The sequence below is a fragment of the Hemitrygon akajei genome, chromosome 15 (assembly GCF_048418815.1).
Source record: "Hemitrygon akajei chromosome 15, sHemAka1.3, whole genome shotgun sequence".
Taxonomy (NCBI): Eukaryota; Metazoa; Chordata; class Chondrichthyes; order Myliobatiformes; family Dasyatidae; genus Hemitrygon; species Hemitrygon akajei.
The window spans coordinates 63,406,065-63,432,117 of record NC_133138.1 but is presented as its reverse complement, the minus strand read 5'-3'; the positions used below and the strand labels follow the sequence as shown (position 1 = coordinate 63,432,117).

At 38.7% G+C, this 26,053-nt stretch overlaps 1 protein-coding gene and 1 long non-coding RNA gene across 4 annotated transcripts in view; both read left to right on the top strand.

Annotated features, from left to right (window-relative positions):
- Positions 1-21,863, top strand: part of LOC140739409 (uncharacterized protein KIAA0232-like) — a 62,371-nt gene extending 40,508 nt beyond the window's left edge. For 2 of the 3 annotated variants that reach the window (XM_073067691.1, XM_073067692.1), the window contains exons 3-6: positions 391-3,427; positions 4,745-4,835; positions 18,340-18,416; positions 19,113-21,863. In XM_073067691.1, the coding sequence (XP_072923792.1) occupies positions 593-3,427; positions 4,745-4,835; positions 18,340-18,416; positions 19,113-19,202 (3,093 nt within the window). In that variant the 5' untranslated portion in view covers positions 391-592 and the 3' untranslated portion in view covers positions 19,203-21,863. The remainder of the gene's footprint in view (positions 1-390; positions 3,428-4,744; positions 4,836-18,339; positions 18,417-19,112) is intronic. The other variant, XR_012101624.1, reaches the window with a different exon arrangement.
- Positions 1-26,053, top strand: part of LOC140739410 (uncharacterized) — a 972,090-nt gene that overhangs the window by 1,884 nt on the left and 944,153 nt on the right. The window lies entirely within an intron of this gene.

Below are 26,053 nucleotides of genomic sequence, written 5' to 3'. Positions count from 1 at the left end.
GATTCCAAAATTTGTTAAATTATTTGTTTAATATTGACAATATTCTTGCAGACCGGCCAATGGGGGTGGGGGGGTGCGGTAGGTTGGTTTGATGGAAATCTTGGGAAAATAAATTTAGATAAATGCAACTCAGTATTTCATGGTTAGCACATACAGTGTAGGCCAAAGGACCTATTTCTGTGCTGTATGACTCTAGTTTTTGGATCTAATTACAGTACCTGCACATTCCAACCAGTGATAAGCAGAATATGATTAAACTGGCATAAGTACGAATCAGACAGATAAATGGTTTTTGTTTTCCACTTGATGATCAATATCTATTAAGCCATACAAAAAGGTGTTCTAACTTTTGGAAATGAAACTTAACATCTGTTGTATCTTTATTTTTAGGTTAGAAATAAAGCAATTCCACAACTTGCTGAGAAAATTCCTGCTTGATCACAAGGAAGAACGACTCAGGGAAAATCTGAGGTGCTTTTTTCTGCAAGTCAAGGTGTAGATCATACACCAGAATTGAACAAATCAAGTTTCACAAGAAACAGTCTTTTTATTTTTCCAGTGCAATTAATCTTGGTTATTTTTCAAGGAAAAAATGATGCATGGTATCCTGGGTTTTGAGAAAACAAAATCAATGCAAGATAGTTCTCTTCAAGCACCTGCTCGTTCAAGTTCTGTTTCTTCTGACTCCAGTGAAGCTGAAAACTACTTGTATGAAAATCCTGAGGAAATTAAAACTTCCAAAGTTCCACAAAGCCAATGCAAGAGATGGGTGACAGATAGAAAACAAACACATAAGGAAAGTCATGTTAGATCAAACCTGTGCTCTGTTGATAAACCCTCGTTAAGAAAGAATGCAAGTAAAGTCACTGGGTTGAACAAACAACGACATAATAAAAGATGGAAAAAGTCTTCAAAAGTTGGAGGTAGAAAAAGTACAGATTTGAACATAGCACCTGAGCCAAAGTTTAAGGATCATGGGCAGGAGTTCAAAGAAGAACCACAGTGGTATACAGAGCCACTGTCAGACAATGTAACCTGTAATAATTTAAGAAGTAAATTAGAAACTGCTTACAAGAGTAGTTTACCTTCATTTGATGCTGAGCTATTAGAAAAGTTGCCAGCATCCATTCGGGATCTGTGTATTGATGACGGTTGTCCTCAAGATCATCTCTGGACAGGTGCATTTGTTGATGGTCACTTTGTCGATATACCAACGTTACTTGATAAAACAGAGCTCAGTGAGATTTTAGATTGTTCTAAATCAAACTCTGATTCTTTAGTTAATCTTGAAAAGTCAGTGGATCTCTTCTGTGAAGAAGATGCTAATCAATCCGTGGTGGATTCTTGTGGCTTTGATTTCAAACAAGAAAATGAAATCCTTAACATTGGAAGGAAAAATGAAGATCAAATGCAGTCTCAAGGGGAACATAATGTAATATTAGATGGATTACCTTTGAATATCTGGGAGGATGGCTCAACAGTGGGTGGACTAGAAAGGAGTTCTCCATTGGCTATATCCAGTACAAACCAGCTTGGTTCTGATCATGTAAAATTGTGGTTATCGTCCACTACCGGTTCATCTTTAATTAATAAGACAGGAATTGAACCATTTTGCAAAGACACTATTCTTTTGTCAGACAAGGACGATGGCTGGCCTGATCGCTCGGATGCCAGTGAAACAGAACCATATTTTTCAGTTATAACAGATCAGAATGATGCTTTATTTTCTTGTGAAAGTAATCGGCAAAGTGAGAATCCTTCATCACTAGAGTCTCAAACTTCAGTGTTAAATGCCACCAAAGATAAGGATTCAATTCAAAATGAATCTACTTTTTCAAATATATTCAAAGAAGACTGTGGCTCTTGGTCAGTTTTGTGTAAATCTAATAATAAAATGTCCCCTTTCACTTTAAGAAATATTGATTCAGTAACATTTCCCATTGAGTTAAATGTAAACATGACAACTGGCATCCCAACTGCTTGCTCAGAGGATGACCTACTTAGTTTGCTACCTGGCAGTGAGTATCTACAGTTAGATGACAGCTTTTTAATTGAACTTCCAGTCATGACTTCAAAAGAAAAAATGGACGTCACAAAATATAATAATCAAGCAGACAAGATTGAAACAGGAAAGTGGAATCCAATTTTTGGAATTTGTCATGAGAGCCTTTCTGAAAAGAAGGACAATTTAAATGCCAGAATAATTGAAGAGATATGGAAAGCTACACCAGAGGAAGATAAAGCAGCACTTTCCCAAGATGAGATAAATACTGACAAATGCCATATTTGCACCTTAGGAAAAGAGACACCTATGAAACATGTGAATATTGCAAAATTTAAATGCCCTCTCCAAACATCAGAAAGTAATTTTTGGGAGGATGAACTAGGAAACACCCAAATTTTGGATTCTACAAAAGTTGACATCACGATGCACTGTTGTGAGTGGAAAACTAGTTCTGATCATACTGATACTTTAGTTACAGAGAACATTCAACATTTAATGAGTAACACAAAACAAAGTGAATTTTCATCTTCTGAAAATGCCTTTCTGAAACCTACAATAACTCCTAGTACTTTGCAGCCCAGTAGCTTTACTGCAGATTTAAAGTCCGTGATAAATTGTGATTTTCAACAAAATGGTAATGAAGAATCTATAGAACAAAACATAATTAATGACATTTCTATAGTCTTACCTGAAGACCTGTGGGGAAATTTAAATGATTATCTAAATGACTTCACAGAGCCAAGTGAGAATTCCTTCCTCCCCTTTGAGCTCAGTTGTGCTGTTCCACAAATGCTTAGTCTGACCAGTACATTAGAAATTGACAATGGGAAGATGAACCAACAGCCCAGCACTATATCCCAAGTCAGTTCAGAATTAATAATACCCAACAGTGAAAAACTACAAAGTCCAGTACATCAAGACCATATCAGCATAGCTACACAGACCCTTTATCCCACCTCAGAACAATTATTTACGAAAGAAGTGGTTCTTACACGATTGCAGGACAATCCTGTTCAAAACTCAGAATGCAATGTTTCCCAACATCAGTGTGGTTCTGAAGTAATGTCTCATTCTATTTCTGTGTTAAGTAAACAGAAATCTAAATGTAGCAGAATTTCTAAACAAGACACGCAGAGTCATCAAATGGAGTGTGAAGTGAAATTCAGTAAAGAGACTGATGAAGATAAAAGCAGTTTAATACCAGTGGATACTGATGGAGATAAACTGAAAAATTTCCAGGGAAGGTTACAGGAAAGGCATCCAGAACATGGTGATTCTAAGATGCCTCAGCAAATAGCAAATCTTAATGTTTGTGCTTCCAACTCAACAATGAAAGTAGAAGATGATCTGCAGCATTTAGAAAATAACAAAGATGAGCATGAAATGTGTCAAGAAAGTTCTTTTTTGAGCAGTCATTTAGAGGTATGTAAATTTGGTTTTTCAAAAAATTATTCATTATCTATTTGATGCTTACAATATTATTTTGATCCTAAGTTGTCTGAATCTAAATTAATTTCTTGTTATTAATTAAAATTATCGATAATATACTGTTTCCATAATGTTTGAGTAAGTACAGAAAAATTGAAAGACCATAATAAAATTTTTCATTTTAAGTTCAGCTGTTCAAAGTAAGGTAGATGAGTACCAGGAAATGCATTGCAATGCTTTGAAATGTCATGTGGACACCATATACAAGCAAGATAGACGATATGTGAAGCATTCTACTGGACATTTTCCTTATCTCATTTTGATTCTGTTTCCGTTAAATACAATGCATTTTTTTTTAAGAAGTTGACACTAAGATAAATTGTAAATGTAGGTTGGCAGTTCCTAAGGTTTAGAGGCAGCTCAAAATATTCCATCTGGGTTGCCTCCAACCTGATGGCATGAACATCAATTCCTCAAACTTCCAGTATTTGCCCCCCCCTCACCATTCACCATTCCTGTGTCTCCTTCCCCCCCCCCCCCCCCCACATTATCTCCTTACCTACACATTACCTCCCTCTGGTTCTCCTCCCCCTTCCTTTTCTTCCATGGTCTTGTGTCCTCTTCTATCAGATTCCCCCTTCTCCAGTCCTTTATCTCATTCACCAATCAACTTCCCAGCTCCTTATTTCACCGCTCCCTCTCACCCAGTTTCACCTATCACCTACCACCTTGTACTTCTTCTTCCCCTTACCCCACTTTCTTAATCTGACTTCTCTTTCTTTCCAGTCCTGATGAAAGGTCTCGGCCCAAAACATCAACTGTTTGCTCTTTTCCATAGATGCTGCCTGGCCTGCTGAGTTCCTCCAGCATTTTGTGTGTGTGTGTTACTTCCGTTTTTCAGAATTTGATTACAACCTGACTAATAGAGAGTTGACGCACCAGTGTATTAGCAGCTATTAGCAGTATTAATACACTGTATTAGCAGTGTATTAGCTAGATTGTATGCTGCTCTACCATACAATCATGTGTTCAATTTCCAAATACCACTATCCAGCGTCTTTACCACTTGTATTTGTTGAAGCATCTGCTATTAGTGTCTGTAGAACTGTTAGCAGAGTTCAAGGATCTTGATTTTTCTTGACTCCCAATTACATTGACAGGCAGTATAGTTCTGAATTATGTGAGCAAGATGTAGTTCAGATGCATTCGGTTGAATAAAGTCTTAACTGTGCTGTAAATATGTATGCTTATAAATGTATTGTGTATTAATTAGATTTTCCAAATTAAGTTGTACAAAAAATGTTCATCTAGGTTTCTTCACCTGAATCAGAAAGACACAAGGAATATCTCAGAGAAAACTGTTGCCCACTTCTTGAAGACCACCTTTCCACAAAAAATACAGGTTAGTGGTAACTTGGCAGGTTAGTCAGTCTACTCATTTTTGAATATAACACATTTGATGAGTAAATATACAAGATTTCTGGTACATCAGTAATTACCAACTCATTATAACTGATTATAATTGAAATTAAATTGAAACTTGGGAATGCAAAAAAAAAATGCCAGGTGAAGAATATTGATAGACTACAGATAAACAGATCAGAGAAAGTCTAGATTTTCAACAGATAGTGTTTAATGCAAAATTATACAAATTATAGACCCACAATAGAAAATAACTGGCACCATTTTAAAAAGCCTGCAAGAACCAGAGATTTTGTAGCATATGACTTTAACATTGAACATTATAGCATAGTACAGGCCCTTTGGTCCACAATGTTGTGCTGACCTTTTAACTTAATCTAAGATCAGTCTAACCCTTTCCTCTCACATAGCCTTCCAATTTTCTATCATCTATCTTAAATATCCCTAATGTATCTGATTCTATCAGCACTACTGGCGGTGTGTTCCACACAACCACCACTCTGTATTTTTTTTTAATTACTTGCCTTTGACATGCCCCCTATAATTTCCTTAAAATCATACCCTTCGCACATTAGCTATTTCCACCTGGGAAAAATGTGTCTGGCTGTCCACTGGATCTGTGCCTCTTAGCATCTTGTACACCTCTATGAAGTCACCTTTCATCCTCCTTTGCTCCAAAGAGCAAAACCTTAGCTCACTTACATGACATGCTCACCATTTGAATTGCCTCTGCACCCTCTCTAAAGCTTCTTTGTGAAAGGTTAAGTTGCAAAACTTTATTTCTAAAGATCATATATCACTTAGGGCCCCATCTACAAACCAGTTACTAAACCTTTACAGAACATGCTGTAAATGAAATATTACCCATATTTGTGATTTAAGGCCTTAGTTAAAAGATGCTACTGATTTAGTAGAGCAGTATCAAGGTTAAATGATTTCAGTTAGGTGAAGAGTGTGGTAGTAATATTCTTAGAAAAGTTCTTGGAGCAGAGGTTGATTCGGTGAATATGTTTGAGATATGATGTGATGAGAGCTTCCTGTGGCAGGACATTGACAGTAGCTAGGGGTAGTAAGGTTTTAAAAAAAAGTATTTGACTACCTACAGAGATAATGATCTGAATTTTTTTTATTTGTTCACTGACACAGCCAAGACTGGCCAGTGACTGCTTCCTGTACTGTATGAGTCTGTGAGAATAAGCTGTTCATGCAGAATATCAGCACTGTTTTTATTTTAATTCTCACAAACCAATTATAGTTGATCATTGTCAATTAAACCCATCAAGAACATAGAACAGTATAGTACAAACACTTCAGCCCATGATGTTATGCTATCCTTTTAACTTACTCTAGGGTCAATCTGTGCCAAAGATATCACCAATCATAATGCTTTCCTCCACATAGCCCTCCATTTCATCCATGTGCCTATCTAAGGGTCTCTTAAATCTCCCTAATATATCTGTCCCAACCATCACACCCCAGCAATGTGCTACATGCACCTACCAGTCTGTGTAAAATAAAAACTATTTCTGACATCCACCGCCCCCCCCAATAATTTATTTCAGTCACCTTAAAATTATGTCCTCGTGTATTAGCCCTATTGTTGAGAATCAGGTTTAGTATCGTTGACCTATGTCACGTAAATTGTTGTTTTGCAGCAACAGTGCAATGCTTAAAAAAGAATTACAGTGTGGCAACCCACTTTCTGCACAGGTGAACCGGCTCACAAATAGCCAGCGCGCGGGGAGAGACTTTGGTAATGCACCTCTGATGTAATTTCTGCCCGGAGAGGGCGGGCACTAGAGATTAAATGCCAGCGCTGCGAAGTTTGAATAAACTAGTCTCAAAATGACTTACCGACTGCATGCCGTTATTTCAGCGCTGTGTGTAGCACATCGCTACATTGGTGACCCCGACGGTCCAAACGGGATTTGGACCAAAGATGACTGACTCTTCATCTGTTCATGCAGTTTCGTTAAAACTGCCGACTTTCTGGACGCTGTGACCACGCATGTGGTTTAGCCAAGCAGAAGCCCAGTTCCAGATTCGGCAGATCTCTTCTGATTGAGCGCCCTTGACCAGGAGACGGCCGCCCAGGTTGCAGATTTCATACAGTCGCCCCCGGAAGAAGGCAAATATGAAGCATTCAAAGCGCTGCTCATTGGGACCTTTGGCCTCTCACGGTGTGAGTGAGGTGCCCGCCTGCTTCACCTGGACGGCTTGGGAGACAGACTGCTGTCAGCATTGATGAACGAGATGGTGTCCCTGGCTGACGGACACAAGCCCTGCCTCATGTTCGAGCAAGCGTTCCTAGAGCGACTGCCCGAGGACATACATCTGCTGCTGGCCAACGCAGATTTCAGCGACCCCCGGAAGGTGGCGGCCCGGGCAGACGTGCTGTGGAAAGCCAAAAGGGAGAGCATGGCGTCTGTTGGTCAGATTACCAGGCCACGTGCCCAACAGCAGACCAGACCAGGCCCGGCAGGGGGGCGCACACAACACGGGGGGAGAGAGGAGGTTTTCACGGTGGACCGACTCAAACCAGCACATGTGGACTTGGCACAGCCGGTCGAGGTTCAGGCACCGTGGCGCAGAGGCAGACCTCCCAAACAGAGGCTGATCCAGACTGTGGACATTGAGGGGTGTATCGCCGGTTCGGGGGGGGGTTATGTGGCGACCCACTTTCTGCACAGGCGAACCGGCTCACAAGTAGCCAGCGCGCGGGGAGAGACTTTGGTAATGCACCTCTGACGTCATTTCCGCCCGGAGAGGGCGGGCGCTAGGGATTAAATGTCAGCGCGGTGAAGTTTGAATAAACTAGTCTTGAAACGACTTACCGACTGCGTGTCGTTATTTCAGCGCCATGTGTAGCACATCACTACAACAGGTTACAATAAGAAATATACACACAGTGGTCATTTTATTAGGTGCCTTATGTACCTAATAAAATGGCCACCATTGTTGTAACACATGGTTATTTGAAATTCTGTCGGCTACCTGTCAGCTTGAACCAGTCTGGCCATTCTTCTCTGACAACTGTCATTAACAAGGTCTTGTCACCCGCAGAACTGCTGCTCACTGGATTTTTTTTTGTTTTTTTATACTATTCTCTGTAAACTCAAGACTTGTGCATGAAAATACCTGAACATCCACAGTTTCTGAGATACTCATGCCTGGCACCAACAATTATTCCACAGTCAAAGTGACTTGTATCACATTTTTTCCCATTCTGATGTTTTCTGTGAACAATAACTGACCATAACTGACTCTCGACCACGTATGCATGATTTTGTGCATTGACATGCTGCCACATGATTGACTAGGCATTTGCATTAATGAACTGGTGTACCTAATACAGTAGCCACTGAGTGCATTTTTAAAAAAAATAAATGAGTGCAGAAGAAAGCAAAAATAGTGAGGTAGTGTTCATGAGTTGGTTCATTGTCCATTCAGAAATTTGATGGCAGAGGGGAAGAAACTGTCCAAAATCATTTAGTGTGTGTCCTTAGGTACATGTTCATCCTCTCTGATGGCAGTAATAAAAGAGTATGTCCTGTGTGATGGGGGTCCTCAATGATGGATACCATCTTTTGAAGATATTTTCTGTTGTGGAGAGGCTAGTGCCTATGAAGTAACTGGTTGAGTTTAAAACCCTCTGCAGCTTTTTCCAATCCTGTCCAGTGACCGCTCCATACCAGATGGTGATGCAACTGGTTAGAATGTTCTCTACAGTAAATCTAGAAATTTGTTTAAAAATCTTTGGTGACATACCAAATCTCCTCAAACTTCTAATGAAGGTGAGCTGCTGCTCCACCTTTTTGTATTAATATGATAGAAGAATTTGTTAACTTGACTCTGGGTAAATGGGATTAGCTTAGTTGGGAATCGTAATCACTAGACCATTTGGGCAGAAAGATATGTTTCTGTGCAGTATGACTACATAGTTCACAAAAATCCATTCATAGGGACATTTTAAATAAGAAACTTAAGCCCAAGAAATCTAACCATACTATCAAGATTCAGAGTATCCATTGACATAACATGGTACCATTCAGTGCTACTGGCTCATGGGAAGCTAACAACACAACAGCTCTGTCATCCTACTGTGCCTCTTTGCCCTTTGAAAGTGTTAGCCAAAGTTTCCCTCACCCACATTTCTCCTCCATAAGTCTACAAATTCCTCCCTGTCCAGTCACGTTTTGAAAGTTCTTGTTGGGATCAGATTCTATCACCTTTTTAGTCCATTCCAGAACTTAACAATCCTCTGTTTAAAATTAAAACTGCCTGTGCTTTGCCAATTATAAATCTGTGATTCTGGTTATTGATCACTTGTACAGGGAAAAAAAATACATAATTGTACTCATTCTAAAAAAAACCTCATAATTTTGAAAACCTCCATCTAATCTTTCTTTAAGAATCTCTGCTCTGAGAATAGCATCAGTCTCTCATTCCTCCACGTAATCGAAGTTTCTCGTCCTTAATATTCTGATAAACTCCTGTATCCTCGCCTAGACCATGACAACCTTTCTGAGGCATAACTGATTCCTTCAGCAAATTACTAATCAGACATTTGTTAAAATTTATCACAACTTTGTTTTTGTATTTGGTGCCCAAAGTATCCCAAATTCTTAGCTTCCTTACTAAATTGTTCTGCCATTATTAAAACTGTAAACATGATTGCTTTTGTGTCTAACCAATCTTAATTGAGTTCTGCAAGGAGATTACCAGGAAAGTTGATGAAGGAAGGTCAATGGATGTAGTCTACACAGATTTTAGCAAGACCTTTGACAACGTCCCATGTAGGATGTTGGGCAAGAAGGTTCATTAAATTGAAATTCAAGATGACATAGTAAATTGGATTCAAAATTGGATTTGTGGGAGAAGCCAGAGAGTAATGGTAGATGGTTGCATCTCTTGACTTCAGGCCTGTCTCTAGTGGTGTACCGCAGGGATCGGCACTGGGTCTGTTGTTGTCATCTAGTGTATCAACATTCTGGATGATAATATGGTAAATTAGATCAGCAAATTTGTAGATGATGTCAAGATTGGAGGCATAGTGGAAAATGAGGAAGTCTATCAAAGCTTGCAGTGGGATCTGGGCCAGCTGGAAAAATAGGCAGAGAAAAGGAAGATGAAATTCAATGCAGACAAGTGTAAGGTGTTGGCACTTTGGGGGGTGGGGGGGGGAACAGGTACGTCTTACATGGTGAATGGTAGGACACTGAGGAGTGCAGCAGAACAGGGATCTGGAAATACAGATCCATAAGACCTTGAAAGTGGTGTCACAGGTAGATAGGATTGTAAAGAGAGCTTTTGGGACATTGGCCCTCATAAATAAAAGTATTGAGTACAGGAGTTGAGATATTATGTTGAAGTTGTATAAGACATTGGTGGAGTTACTTTGGAGTTTTTGATGCAGTTCTAGTCCATTACCTACAGAAGAGATATCAATAAGATTGAAAGAGTACAGAGAAAATTTAGAAGATTGTTGCCAGGACTTGAGTTATAGGAAAAGGTTGCAAAGGTTATGACTTTATTTCACTGGAGCATAGAAGAATGAGTGGAGATTTGAGAGATAGATAAAATAATAAGGGGTATAGATCAGTTAAATCCAAGCAAGCTTTTCCACTGAAGTTGGGTGAGAGAAGAACTAGAGGTAATCAGTTAAGAGTGAAAGGTTAGATGTTTAAGGGAAACATGAGGGGGGACTTCACCACTCAGAGTGGTGAGAGTAAAATGAGCTACCAGTGGAACTGGTGGATCCAGGTTAAGAGGAGTTTGGATAAGAACATGGTTGGGAGGGCTATAGTCCAGATGCAGGTCAATGGGACATGGCAGAATATGAATTTGGCACAGACTAGATGGGCCGGATCTGTTTCTGTGTTGTAATGTTCTATGACTCTGCTTCCTTTATATCAGTTTCCTTTACCACACTGAACAAATTAGCTTGCTTTACCTTCCCCCAAGTAGCTTATATTTATGTGCATTAATTCCAGATGCCTGCTCAGTTCGCCATTTTGTGCCATCCTGAAGTCTGCCCCTATCCTGTTCACTATTTACTACATTGCTAATACTGCTTCATTCACAGGCAAACAGTAATATTATTTATCTGAAGTACATAAATAATAAGAACAGTGGTCGTAATGTAAATCTGTAGGGACCTGCTGCACAATAGTCAATTTTCAATTTCCAAATAAATTTATTCTGATGTACATTTCTTGTATCCCTATTGAAAGCCCAAAAAGTAATGTATATGTTTAAGGGACACAAACTGTATAAGTTTTCATCAGCATCAAAAACACTCAAGTTCTTGGAATTTACTGGTGCTGAAAAAATATTATCCCAGCATCAAAATTTCCACTCAGTGTTAATGCCAGATTCAATGCAAATCATATACAGGTTGCCCCTTACTTTTCCAAGAAAATGAACTGCTCTAGTAACGGGACTACCCTTCTTGAGATACTCAGCTTAGGTTTCAGTTGGATGGAGTGGCAGTAGTGAAAGGTAATAGATGTATAGAGTTCTCTAGCCCAGAAACATCCCCTTCACCCTAACATCCTTGTTGACCAAGTGGTCCATCTATGCAGGTCCCACCTTGCCTGCATTTGGTCCATTTAATCTAAACCTTTCTTGTCAAAATGTCTGAAACATTATAATTGTATCTGTCTCTACCATCTCCTGTGGCAACTTGGTCCATAAAAACACTACTCTCTGAAAAATTTGCCCTTGAGATTTCCTTTAAGTACTTCCCTTCTCATCTTAGTTCTCCCTTTTAGTTTTTAGGCTCCCCCGCCCTGGAAAGAAGACTTCCTTTCTACCCTACCTATGCCCATTTTAATTTTATAAACCTCTATAAGGTCACCCCTTAGCCTCCTTCGCTCCAGGGAAACTGTCGAAGCCTATCCTGTTTTCTTATAACTCAAGCCCCTGAGACCATATTCTTATGAATCTTATTAGCACCCTCTCAATTTAATCACATCTTTTCTATAATGCGGTGACCAAAATTACACGCACTACTCAAACTGTACATGATATTCTGATTACTGTACTCCATGCTTCAGCTGCTGAATGCAAGCATACCATACACCTTCAGCATCTGCAGATTCTGGAAATCAAAGTAAAACACAGAAAATGCTGGAGGAACTCTATTCCTGATGATGGGTCTTGGCCCAAAACATCAACTGTTTAGTCTCTTCCATTGATGCTGTCTGGCCTGCTGATTTCCTCTAGCATTTTGTGTGTAATACTGTACATCTTTTTTGCTACTCTGTCCACTTGACAGGAAACTATTGACTAGTATGTACCCCAATTTATCATTGTTCAATAACATTCCCCAGAGCTCTGCCATTCACTGCATATCTTGGTCTAGTTTCTCTTCCAAAAATACATTCCTTGTCCAAGTTAAATTCCATCTGCCATTCCTTTGCTCATCTCTCCAGTTTATCTACACCTTGTAACCTAGACAGATTTCTTCACTGTCCTCCATAAGCTAATTTTGTAAACATTAAACCATTGCCACCTGTATTCTCTTACAAATTATTAATGTATACAGGCCTGGGTTATGTACGAGTTCCGTTCCCGAGTCCGTCTTTAAGTCGGATTTGTACGTTAGTCGGAACAAGTACATCCGGTATTATTTAGCGTCAGTTAGTCAAATGTTCGTCTTAGTATATAGTATATATTTTACCTTTCTATGCATATAAAACACGTAAGAAACGTATGTATTCCGATAATTAAACCACTGCGTTGCTTAGTAATTGTAGTTTTCATCAGGGCAGGGCCTTTCACATATTCCATTATTCTCACTTTATCCGTTATCCTTTAAAATTGTTCCGATCGTTGACTGACTGTAGCCTAACGATTTTCCAATGACCAATGGCGTTTCACCTCTTTTCAAACGCTTTATTATTTCCACTTTATTTTCAATCACGATCACTTCCTGTCAGTGGAACAGAAACACTGCAGGCGGCGGGTCCCCAGCTCCACTGGCTCCGGAAGTCCGCTGGGTCCTAAGGACCACCGCACTGAGACAGGCTAAATGGGACAAGTGGGGGCTGTGCTGGGTTTGGATATTTGAACCTCCACAATATTCCGCGTGGGAATTTAAACTGGAGGTGACCTTTTTTTACAAGGTCGAGTTGCGAGCTCGACATCAACCCGGCACAGATGGTACAGGAGTCACTGGATTGACATCAACCGAGCACGGGTGCGGTCTCTCCCTGGACCGAACTTGGGAACCTCCGTTCTCCAGATCTCACTGCGCCACCAGCTGACCGGAATGGTGTGGGGGGGGCAGGTTGAATCTTACTAAGAAAATTTTAAGCCAAATACAAAGTTAACCACTCAACACAGTGGCAACGGCAATGACTTAAAATGGCTGACGGCGTTCTCCTTCCTTGGTTTGTAAGTACGAGTTGTCTGTAAGTCGGGCGTTAGTAACTCAGTCTACCTGTATAACAAAAAATAACGGTCTCAGCACTGACCACTGTGCTGCACTATTGGTTACAGGTTTCCTATCTGAAAAGCAACCCTCCATAGCCAGCTTCTGACTCCTACCATGAATCCATTTACTGTCTTGCCCTGGATCCCATTTATTTGTAAAATTGTGACATTGAGTGCAAGCTTGTTGCTATGACACCACTCAACTAGCTTGTACATCTCACTGCTGTCTGTTCTTCCGTCTCCATCTGAGATTTATCATCAACAAATTCATAGGTGGCATTTGAGCTATGCCTCGTCACACAGTTCATCCACTGCTTTATCAGGACATGGCCTTGGCCCAAATTTCCCCACTGTGGAAAGCTGGCACATTGCTTTAACACCAGAGGCAGGAACGTCCTCCCACTCTCCGTCCATGTCCTGCACTTCGTGACAATGCATTGACATCGGTGTTCTGACTCTGTGGCTGAAACCATAAGCAGACAGCACCAGCACAATGATCCGTGGCATCCAACTTTGCCATGATCATTATATACAGTAGGTCAGTTCATTGTTGTATCTTCTCTGACCCAACTGAACCATTTTGCTCCACTCAGGCTGACAGAGCATCCTTGATTTGTGAAACAGTACATTGCTCTGGGACCATATTCCTGTTAAGTGTTTGATGATAAACACACATTTGTACGTTCCCATCATTCTTCTTCACCACCACTATTGGTGACATCTTGACTCAGTGATATTTCCAGCTTCCTTCTGTTTCAACAGATGCTGCTGAACATCTTCAACCTCCATTGGTGCTAACCATCTAGACCTCTTTGAAAGTATCCTCCATCACTCTTAATAGTGTTCACCAGAAAATTAATATATCCTACACCAGTATAAAAATTACAAAGAAATATATTTACCAAATTTAAAGTTACAGGGGGAAAAAAAGAAAAATGAAAGGGCCCATTCCCGCTAATCCTGTTCAAAGGCACATAAATGTTGGAGCCTATTTCTGGAGTAGTCGGGTGTATTGTTTTACTTGTGTGCTGCCTCATGGTCTGTGTGAAGGCACCTGCCACAGTCCAAATTTCCCTTAAAGACCATCTCGAACAAACTGGCTCTCTGAGGAGTATTGGCCTTTTCTCCTTGGACCTATTCATCTGCACAAAGCAATTCTTACAACAAGGACTCTCCTTTGAATGGCATTCTGCAGCATCTTGTGCCCTGCTCTGCAGCTCCCACCACAAAAAAAAAACACACCTGAAGCCAGACTGCTGTCCTTCAGAAAACTGCGCCTTCCCAGCACTCCCCCCGATGTTCCACCGGGCAGAGTTATAGCACATACCAAGACTGACACCACATTCCTAAGTTGTACAGCATGGCTTTTTTATCTTTAGCTGAAGTAGAAGTACCTCGCAGCAAAGCAATAGAAATCTTACCCAGGACAGTACAAAAGAATGTTTTACTAAAGTCAGCAGGCCAGTGCTGGAGGTGATAGGAAAAAGCTCTCTTGTGGGGAGAAGGAGCACATCATATAAAGATGGCAGTTGCATTGTTAGTTTTAACTACAGATACATATGTATTCATTGAAAGGGGTACCAGAGCCGTAGTTTAAATATCTTCACACCTGGTGAGTTATTTTTGAAGTATAGTCATATTTGCAGTATAAGCAAACACTCAGTGGCCACTTTATTTGGTACCTCCTATACCTAATAAAGTGGCTCCTGAGTGTGTGTAGTCTTCTGCTGCTGTAACCCATTCATTTTGAGGTTCAACTTGTATGTTTAGAGATGCTCATCTGCACACCAGTATTGTAAAGTGTGTTGCCTTCCTGTCAGCTTGAACCCATCTGGCCATTCTCCTCTGACTTCTCATTAATAACTTTTCACTGGATCTCTTTTTGTTTTATGCACCGTTCTCTGTAAACTCCAGAGACTGCTTGTGTGAAAATTCTAGGAGAACAGTGGGTTTTGAGATACTCAAATCACCCTGTCTAGCACCAACAATCATTCCACAGTCAAAATCACATTTCTTCCCCCATTCTGATGTTTGGCCTGAACAATACTGAACCTCTTGTCCATGTTGGCATGCTTTTAAGCATTGAGTTGCTGCCACATGATTGGCTGATTGGATCTTTGCATTAACAAGCAGGTATACCTAATAAAAATGACCACTGAGTGTACACAGCGGGCGATTTTTTTATGCATCATCTTCCACAAAAAGCAAATGAGATGAGTAACCATTTGTATTGTCTACGTATGAAATACTGGCCAGGTTCTTGGGAAACAACTATCTTCAGCTACTTGTAGAAAAATGTATTTCACATCTTGCATTATGAGGTCAGATAAATGAATGACGAAATTTGCACCTTCCAATTCAGAATGTACTGTTATCAACTAAGTCGTCGTTTTTCAGTCCATAGTTAACCCTAGTAGCATTTGAAGTCATTGTAGATCAATTGATTCTACATTAGACATGTCTGACTCAGATTTAGGCTTATTTATTGAATTGTGTAATCTCAGCTGAGAAATGGTTGAGTTGCTGCTACTAACCATATAACAATTACAGCACGGAAACAAGCCATCTCGGCCCTTCTAGTCCGTGCCAAACGCTATTCTCACCTAGTCCCACTGATCTGCACTCAGCCCATAACCCTCCATTCCTTTCCTGTCCATATACCTATCCAATTTTACTTTAAATGACAATATCGAACCTGCCTCTACCACTTCTGCTGGAAGCTCATTCCACACAGCTACCACTCTCTTGAGTAAAGAAGTTCCCCCTGGTGTTACCCCTAAACTTTTGCCCCCTAACTCTCACTCATGTCCTCTTGTTTGAATCTCCCCTACTCTCAATGGAAAAAGCCTATCCACGTCAACTCTATCGATCCCTCTCATAATTTTAATTACCTCTATCAAGTCCCTCCTCAACCTTCTACGCTCCAAAGAATAAAGACCTAACTTGTTCAACCTTTCTCTGTAACTTAGGTGCTGAAACCCAGGTAACATTCTAGTAAACCTTCTCTGTACTCTCTCTATTTTATTGACATCTTTCCTATAATTCGGTGACCAGAACTGTACACAATACTCCAAATTCGGCCTCACCAATGCCTTGTACAATTTTAACATTACACCCCAACTCTTATACTCAGTGCTCTGATTTATAAAGGCCAGCATACCAAAAGCTTTTTTCACCACCCTCTCCACATGAGATTCCACCTTCAGGAAACTATGCTCCATTATTCCTAGATCATCACTCTGTTCTACTGCATTCTTCAATGCCCTACCATTTACCATGTATGTCCTATTTTGATTAGTCCTACCAAAATGTAGCACCTCACACTTATCAGCATTAAACTCCATCTGCCATCTTTCAGCCCACTCTTCTAACTGGCCTAAATCTCTCTGCAAGCTTTGAAAACCTACTTCATTATCCACAACGCCACCTATCTTAGTATCATCTACATACTTACTAATCCAATTTACTACCTCATCATCCAGATCATTAATGTATATGACAAACAACATTGGACCCAGTACAGATCCCTGAGGCACACCACTAGTCACCGACCTCCAACCTGACAAATAGTTATCCACTACTCTCTGGCATCTCCCATCCAGCCACTGTTGAATCCATTTTACTACTTCAATATTAATACCTAACGATTGAACCTTCCTAACTAACCTTCTGTGTGGAACCTTGTCAAAGGCCTTACTGAAGTCCATATAGACAACATCTACTGCTTTACCCTTGTCAACTTTCCTAGTAACCTCTTCAAAAAATTCAGTAAGATTTGTCAAACATGACCTTCCATGCATAAATCCATGTTGACTGTTCCTAATTAGACCCTGTCTATCCAGATAATCATATATACCATCTCTAAGAATACTTTCCATTAATTTACCCACCACTCCCGTCAAACTTACAGGCCTATAATTGCTAGGTTTATTCTTAGAATCTTTTTTAAACATGAGCAATATGCCAATCCTCCAGCACCATCCCTGTTTCTAATGACATTTGGAATATATCTGTCAGAGCACCTGCTATTTTTGCACTAACTTCCCTCAAGATCCTAGGGAATATCCTGTCAGGACCCAGAGATTTATCCACTTTTATATTCCTTAAAAGTGCCAGTACTTCCTCTTCAATGATCATAGTTTCCATAACTTCCCTACTTGTTTCCCTTACACAATTCAATATCCTTCTCCTTAGTGAATATCGAAGAAAAGAAATGGTTCAAAATCTTCCCCCATCTCTTTTGGCTCCACACATAGCTGTCCACTCTGATTCTCTAAGGGACCAATTTTATCCCTCACTAACCTTTTGCTATTAATATAACTGTAGAAACCCTTTGGATTTATTTTCATCTTACTTGCCAAAAGCAACCTTGTATCTTCTAGCTTTTCTAATTTCTTTAAGATTCTTTTTACATTCTTCATATTCCTCGAGCACATCATTTACTCCATGCTGCCTATATTTATTGTAGATATCTCTCTTTTTCCGAACCAAGTTTCCAATATCCCTTGTAAACCGTGGCTCTCTCAAACTTTTAACCTTTCCTTTCAACCTAAGAGGAACATAAAGATTCTGTACCCTCAAAATTTCACCTTTAAATGACCTCCATTTCTCTATTACATCCTTTCCATAAAACAAGTTGTCCCAATCCACTCCTTCTAAATCCTTTCGCATCTCCTCAAAGTTAGCCTTTCTCCAATCAAAAATCTCAACCCTGGGTCCAGACCTATCCTTCATAATTATATTGAAACTAATGGCATTGTGGTCACTGGACCCAAATTGAAGGAAAAAGCTGCAAGGCTGCTAGCTTCAGACCCCTTTAAGGAAAAAAGTCCAGCTGTATTTCAGAGTTAAATAGAGTGCTTCAGTTCTCAATTTATTGGTATTCGGTGTGTAGTTCACACAAGAAACTTTTATTTTTGCTGCATAAGTCTTGGGTAGCTAATGACCTTTGCAACTTTAGCAAAGATTAATGTCTGCAAGAAGGAGAAAGTTTACCAGAGGAGAAAGAAGTACGTTACACTCACCAATGTTTTCTTTCAATTCAGATTGCTGCAGAAATTCCAGTATTACTGCAGCTTCAATCGATGCTGAGTCCTCGCTACATGAAGAACACAAAGAAATGGTAAGACCAAAGATTTTTGAAAGCTTTCTGCTTTCAGTGATTCTATGCTTAAGAAATAAACCTCACCGTGGGCCATCATTTGTTGAAGCAGTAGAATTATTAAGATATAGCATTCAATGACAAACACTCCTCAAAAATGTAATTTCTTGCATAATCCTCTAAAGAGAGGTGAACAGATGCATGTGCAATGTGTAAATTGCACAGTTTTTAAACAGAAGTAGTCCTCTCAGTGGCATAGTTTAACTCAGAAATTGTCGTAGTCCTCGTTGGCTTTAATTTTCATATGTCTAGAATTTGTAATACCAATACTCCACATTGAATATCTAGAATATATTCAATGCCTGCTTCTCATTTGAGAGGAAACTGAAATTCTGCCATTGCATTTGTTCTGTGGAGTACAAAGAAATAGCCTCACACTTGTTTGCTGAGCATTAACTTCAGCTAAGAATTGTAACATGTTTAATGTGTGTGGATTTGCTCAAAACCTGAAGTGCTGTTTAGTGAAACAAGCCCATTGCTTCAACATAGTTGGGCACGGACTTAATGGACTGAATGCTACATTGCACAAGTATATGATCCAAGGCTTGCCTTCTAAAACTGATACTTTGGCACATTTTAAAACATTAATTGAGAAATTGTACATTTCTCCTTTTGGAAGTACAATTGAAACATTTACAGTTTTGTATTTTCTTCCAGCTTACAAGATGTAATGAAACAGATGTTAACCCAGAGGATCCAAAAACAGATCAGAAGTTCTTCAGAAGTGTGAAAGACTGTAAAACATAGGGCTACATTAGAAGAACTCTGGATAGTTATATTATAATTTGGTTTATCTTTTTCCCCAGCAGAAAGAACAGCTTCCAGTAAAGGGGCTGCCTATTGAGGTCAAAGAAACACCTTGTATTGTTCAGTGTTTCTATGGTTTCGTACTGAATCTGTAAATGATGCAGTTCTAAATAGTGTGATACCTATCACTGAATGGGAAAAAAAAAGGACAGTTCACTTTGCTGCATGCAGTACTTGTGATTGTTTGGTCCGTCCAGAGTGGTTTTTCTATTCAAAAAGCTTTCTCACAACTAAAGTAAAATACGTACTACAACTTTAAAATTCTATGTCAACTTAAGGAGATGAGGTTCTGGCAAAATATGATTTTATTTATTAGTGCCAGCAAAGGACTTAAAAGTTTAAATTGCTGGTACAGTTAGTTGCGTATATTTATGAGAAGTAAATTGGGCTTCTTGGTAAGGATATTTGTAATAAATCTGCAGTCCAAGAACTACATTAATTATCAGATATATTTTAACTTAACAGTTGCACCACAAGATGCTTTAAATATACTTAAAAGAAACATGCAGAATGCCTCTCAATTCTCAGTGCATTTACAGGTGTTTTCATTTATATAAGACATCCTGTAGTTATTCTAGCTTGTTGAAATTGTGATTTATAAATATTTCACACTTGCGCAAAAACCTACATGCTGCAGCGTCATGTATTTTATTCATTTTATACTTCTAAAAGTACTAAAGAGTGAATTAATAAAAAGCTATTTTAATCCTTTAGTCATTTGCTGGTTCTAAAATGTAAATCTTAAAAGATTTACTTTGTATTAGTATTTTTAGATGTGTTCTGTCATTTTGTCATTTTCATCTAGGTTATATTTGAGTAATATATTTTTATACTGTGTTCAGTAGCTGAGTGGTACATGGATAAATATACTTGATAATGTAGTGTCACATACAGTATGTTAACTTTTATTGTAGCTGTGCTTAATTAAGCCATGAACCTGAACTAAATTGAACTTGGAAACTTCACATTATCCTATCTTTGTAATCCATTGGCATTAAATGTATGAGAAGAATTGGCAATTGCGTAAGTGCGGTACTTGATACCCATGCCTATTAGACATTATTTGGCAAAATTGCCACATTGTGAGTTTCCAATAAAGTTTGTAGCAAAATGTTAAACTGCTTAAATTATTTGGCATGTGTTATACAATATCTTCCTACTTAGGTTAAATATTCAGGTTATAATTTTGCTAACCTGATAGTATGTGATTGAAACAAGTGCCCATACTTGTATTCCTTAATATCCTTTAATGGTGCTTATTTGTCTTCCATCAGGGAAGAAAATATAGGCTTATAGCTTCATGCCTAAGGACCCTTATCATCCACATATAAGCTAGTAATTCTGTATGGTTCAAATTGTAAAAAGTTTCTTTTTTCATTGAACCATATTCAATGACAATTTCTTAGTGCCTTTTTATTTTTTTAAATTTTTCGTAAATACTTTATACAAATAAATGCATGTTATTGCTGTTGTGGGAAACTATGTGGGTGTGGGGGAGGGACTTGGCTTCCCCTGACTCATGCTGGTGATTCACATTTTGTACATTTCATCAAGTCCTGACAACCTTCTGTCAGTTCGTTCATTCAGAGCTTCAGCTGTCTTGATGATGTCATTGGACTTTTTAACATAGAGGACTTTGCAGCTGAATCCATTAGTGGCCTAACTGGCACACACATGCACTTTCCAGTCTCAGTGGCAAGATGACCTATTTTCCCTCTTCTCACCTTCTAGGTCTGCTGAGGTGCTGAGTCCAATTGGAGCACTTGTACTGCCACCTCACAGAGGTCAGGGTCAGATAGTTCAGCACAACGCCAAGTTTGAACAGAGAGCCTGTCTGGTTAGGGTAAATTTCTATTTAATATTATCACTTTTAATGTAATATTGCCAGCTGTTATTTATTTACACAACGGGGCTGTGCTAAGATTAAGTGGTAGTGAAGTTTTCAAATACTTTTAATGATTAAAAAGTAGTTAACAATGTACTTTATAAAATTATGTGGTGGAAGTTGATTTGCATTTCTATTTATATTAGGTTTCATCACTGACCAATTTTATGATTACATTGATTAAAGACATCAGGATGCAGATTTTTTTTTAAAAATCTGAGTGAAATCTTAAGACCTTGGAAGGAAAATCAAGAAATCTGCATTTACTAATTCTGCTTAAGTGTGATATTGGCAGAACTGTAACTAAAGGTTGTAGATAGATGCTGGTAAATAATGGCAGAATGTTTTTGAACGCAGAGCTGATCCTAGCTAAGGAAAGCAGTGTAAGTATATAGAAACAATTCTACAGAAAGCAAGTTACTTATACAGAAAATTCCTTAACTTCTAGCTGCTTTTCAATGCTCTGACTAAAGAACTATTTGCCAAGTTATTTTCTGAATTTTTAGTTTTGTAATTTAGTGCCACAGAAGATTGTCCATTAAATGCATCATCCATTAAAGTGATGGTTATACACATACAAATGCCTGTGTTTGATTTTATATCTTCTTAGGATGTGCTGATTGTATTCTGTGGAATTTTTATTAAATGCATTTTTACTTGGATACTGTTTCATTGTCAAACATTTTGCATAACAAAATAAAATCAGTGTTAACTAATGTTTGGTAAGCCTTGTTTTTAATAGCAACCAGTTTCATTACAGTTGATGTTCATAAGTATTTATAACATAATAATTATTAGCTCAGTCCTGGTCCTTCCACTTTCTGCTGGCTATTCTAAAACAACCAAAATCTGGGTGCATAATTTATAATTACTTTATTCAGGGTTGAAATTGATAAAAAGATTTTTTTCATTTGAGTGAAGCTAATCATCCAGCACCCTAGTGCCTGTAGGAATCAACAATTAATACCCCAGCACTTGTTTTTTGTTAAATATTACAATGGTATATTTTTTTTCAGTGAACCCTGTGAGTTTCAGCTTGTATGTTCCAATTTACCAAAACAGGCTGAAAGGTACAAGCACCTCCTGTATACTTTCTAAATAGAGCAATCATGTCATGTGACAGCACACTCACAGCTTGCTTTTCTCCCTTTCAAGTAACATTTTGATTACAATTCTAATTGTTTTTGGAGAGATGTTCACAGAAGTTTCTAGCATTTACTAAATCTGACTTTTAAACCTATTTGGCTCCCTTTTTTTATTTTGGGATACATCACTGTAAAAATTTTGCTGGACAGGTTGAAGCATTCAGTCACTAAAAATAAAAGCAGCCAGATATTCATATGAGTTGATTCAAATTCATCAATGTTGAACTTATTCTCTAGGAGTTAGTGGAAGAGCACCTCTACTGTTACCTTCCTGCACATAAAACTATTTCATACCATCAGAACCTCTGATATGCCCTACCCATCCAGAATCTGATGTTCATGGTTTAAGCATAATCCTCATACCTTTTGACCCAATGATGAACCCCAGTTGGCTGATACATTAAAGTGCTGAGTTCCTACATTAGGATAAGCCAATTTTATGTGTGACCCTCAGGTTTGGCCAGCTGTGTTAATCTAGGTGGAGACAGCCTCCAGCCTGACCAAACTTGAGAAATCTTGTTTGGGTGGATGCTGCGAGTTGTGTTCCCTGGTTACACATCAGTACCATGAAATAACAAACAGCACACAATATGCAATTAAACGATGGAGCTTTATAATTCTTAATTTGACTATATGGTTAGTAAAGAAAAAGGACCCATTTTTATGAAAGTCTAATGCGCACGTTGGAGCTCACTGTTTTCCTGTCTGTTCGTTCTCCATTGATTTCCCCCGGTCGTTGCCAACTCCCAACTCCATTCCAAGATTGCTCAGTGCTGCAGTCAGCCTCCCCATTCTGCCATCCTCTTCCAAACAAAAGCCCACAAAATCCCTCCTCTCGGGCACATAAGAAGGAAAAGCACCTCCCCTCATTGGCCAGCACACATTTCAAAGCCCCCATTATATCTAGTCATAATCCAAACACTGCAGCTACAGAGAAACCATTGCATTAGCAGTGAACCCTTTCCCAGGGTGTTACATATGCTTTTACACCAGGTCTCCTATGGGCTGGAAGGATAAATGCATAGCCAAGTGCAGCCTTGGTTACCACCTGAACCTTTATGTAAGTCGCCGGCATTGTAAAGAATATTTAAAGGCCTTCCAGATGATAATGAAAGTTGAGTTTTCAGACAAAGCCATGAGTAATCAGTTCAAAGATCAGTCTAAAATACTAAGATATGGTAATTGCAAGTAGTTTCTAAAGAAGTCAATAGTTTGAGTTGATAAGTTCTAGTGCATTATTCCATCAAGCGCCCCGCAAAAATTTGAACCTAAAGCTAAATGATAGAAGATTCAAGATTGAGAGTGTGTTTATTTTCAAAGAATGTATAAATTATACACCCTTGAGATTTGTTTGCTTAACAAGCAGTTGCAAAGCAAGGAACTCAAAAGAATGCAATTTTAAAAGAATTTAAAAAATAAAAATTTTTAAAAAAAATAAGACCAACCTCCAGTGCCCACAGAGAAAGAGAAAAAACCATCTAAACAAACCATGCAAACAATAGAAGCAATCAACAACAACATTCCAAACCAGCATGAGTCCATAGATCCAAATCCCTGGAGCAGATCAAAGTGGTATCTAGTTCATCATATTAGCAGGGCAAGTTGCTACAAAGTTTGGGTAACTGATTAGGAGTAAGATATGTTAAAGTGCCGGGGTTAGGACTCAATGTATTTAAGTGAACTACTTAAGAACTTTTTAAAAGCTATTATTAATGCTTTTTGAGAGGGTGATTTTAGATGCATATCATATTTTTACTGAGTTAAGTATTGTATGTAATTAGTTTTGCTACAATAAGTGTATGGGACATTGGAAAAAATGTTGAATTTCCCCATGGGGATGAATAAAGTATCTATCTATCTATCTATTTCTCCTGTTTTACCATTACTTTAAATGATTCTATGGAGGGCTTATTGTACATGTTTGCAAAGCATGTTGGAGAGAGAGATTTTCAGACTTCTAGCCATAAATTTTAATTTGCTTTTTAGTTCCAGGAACAGTATCAAGTTTCTTTTAAACTACACTGCTGTTGGCATTACGATTTAAACCAAATCATAACATAACTAATCATTTCAGAAATCATATCAAAGAATACAAGTCTTGTATGCTCCTCTCGCAACTTCAAATTTTTTAACTTCTCAAATTACTGGAAAAATTGGTTTGGTTTTAAAAGTAGCATCAATAGCCAGCAGTAGAAAACTCACATTAACTATTCCTACAAGGAAAAAGAAACAGCTTCAGAATATGAAGTCAAATATTCCAATCATGTCAAAAATGGCATCCAGTTAATCAGAGACTAATAGAAAATGGCAAGGATCATTCTTCTAATAAAATGTTAAAATAAATAAGAGCTCAAAGAGAAAGTATACTGGCAAATACAAGATCTCATGAGTGAAAAGCTAACTTCGAAAGGTAGCCTCCTACCTGCCGGCATGAACATTCAACTCAGACCTCCGTTGATACCCCTGCCACCCCCCTTACCCCATCCCTATCTATAATTTTAGTCTGGTTCTCTTTCTCTCTCTTTTCCCCCCTCACTATAATCTCCCCCCAGCCCTACCTTTCTTTCTTTTTTATTTCCCATAATTCACCTTTCCCCTAGCCCATTTCCCCTCAGCCTATCACTTCTCAGCTCTCTACTTCATCCCTCCCCCCACTTCTTATCCCCCCTTGACCGTCCCATGTTACTTCACTCCTGATATGAAGGGTTTCAGCCCGAAACATCACTACCTCCTCCCATAGATGCTGACTGGCTTGCTGAGTTCTGCCAGCATTTTGTGTTTTAATTTATTTCCAGCATCTACAGATTCATTTGTATTGCCTTCGAAAGGTATTGATGTTTTGTAATCCCTTTGCCCTGGGGATTATAGGAAATGATTACCTTTTATTGAAACCTTTAGCCAGTTTCAGGAAGTGTGACTTGAAAATATTAAAACTTGTAATTGGATTAATTATGTCCAAGTACAATAAAACCAAAAAAAAAGTGCTAGAAATGTTCTGTGGGTTTGGCAGCATCTGCAGAGGAAAAAGAAACAGAAATGATGTTTCAGGTCAGACTTTTCACCAGGAATGGAAAAAGTTAAACAAGTTTACAGATCAGAGTGGCAGAGTGGGTGGGGAACACAAGTATTCCACAATAGTATTCTACATTCTATTGCTGTAGGAGCAAAAAGACTAGGTTGTTGGCCCAAAGTGTAATGTTTCATGGAAATCCACCTCTTCACATCCATGTAGTTTTCACTTGTTAAGAGATACTTTGTACAGACTGTTCAAATTACATCCATTTATAGTTTATAAATGTAACAACACTGTACAGAAAGCATGAACTGATGCAAATCTCTTTAAACACAACTCCTCCAGCTACATTGCAATACACTAGAGACTCACAAGCTAAAATCAAATTCAACATTGCTCTGTTTTGTATGGTGGAACTTTGATGTTGAGAAACAGCAAATGCACTTTAGGAAACTATTTCCAACATGCTATAAACTTATACCTTCCTTTAAATTGTCTTACTTCTGAAAATCTGGATACTTGTGACATTTATTTGGCGATACAGTGTGGAACAGGACTTTGTGGTCTAACAAGCTGCACTGCCCAGCAACTCACTGATTTAACACTAGTCTATTCCCAGGACAATTTACATTGACCGATTAACCTACTAATCAGTACATCTTTGGACTGCGGGATGAAACTGGAATACCAGGAGAAAAACCATGTGGTTCACATGAAGAACATGCAAACTCCTTATAGACAGCACTGG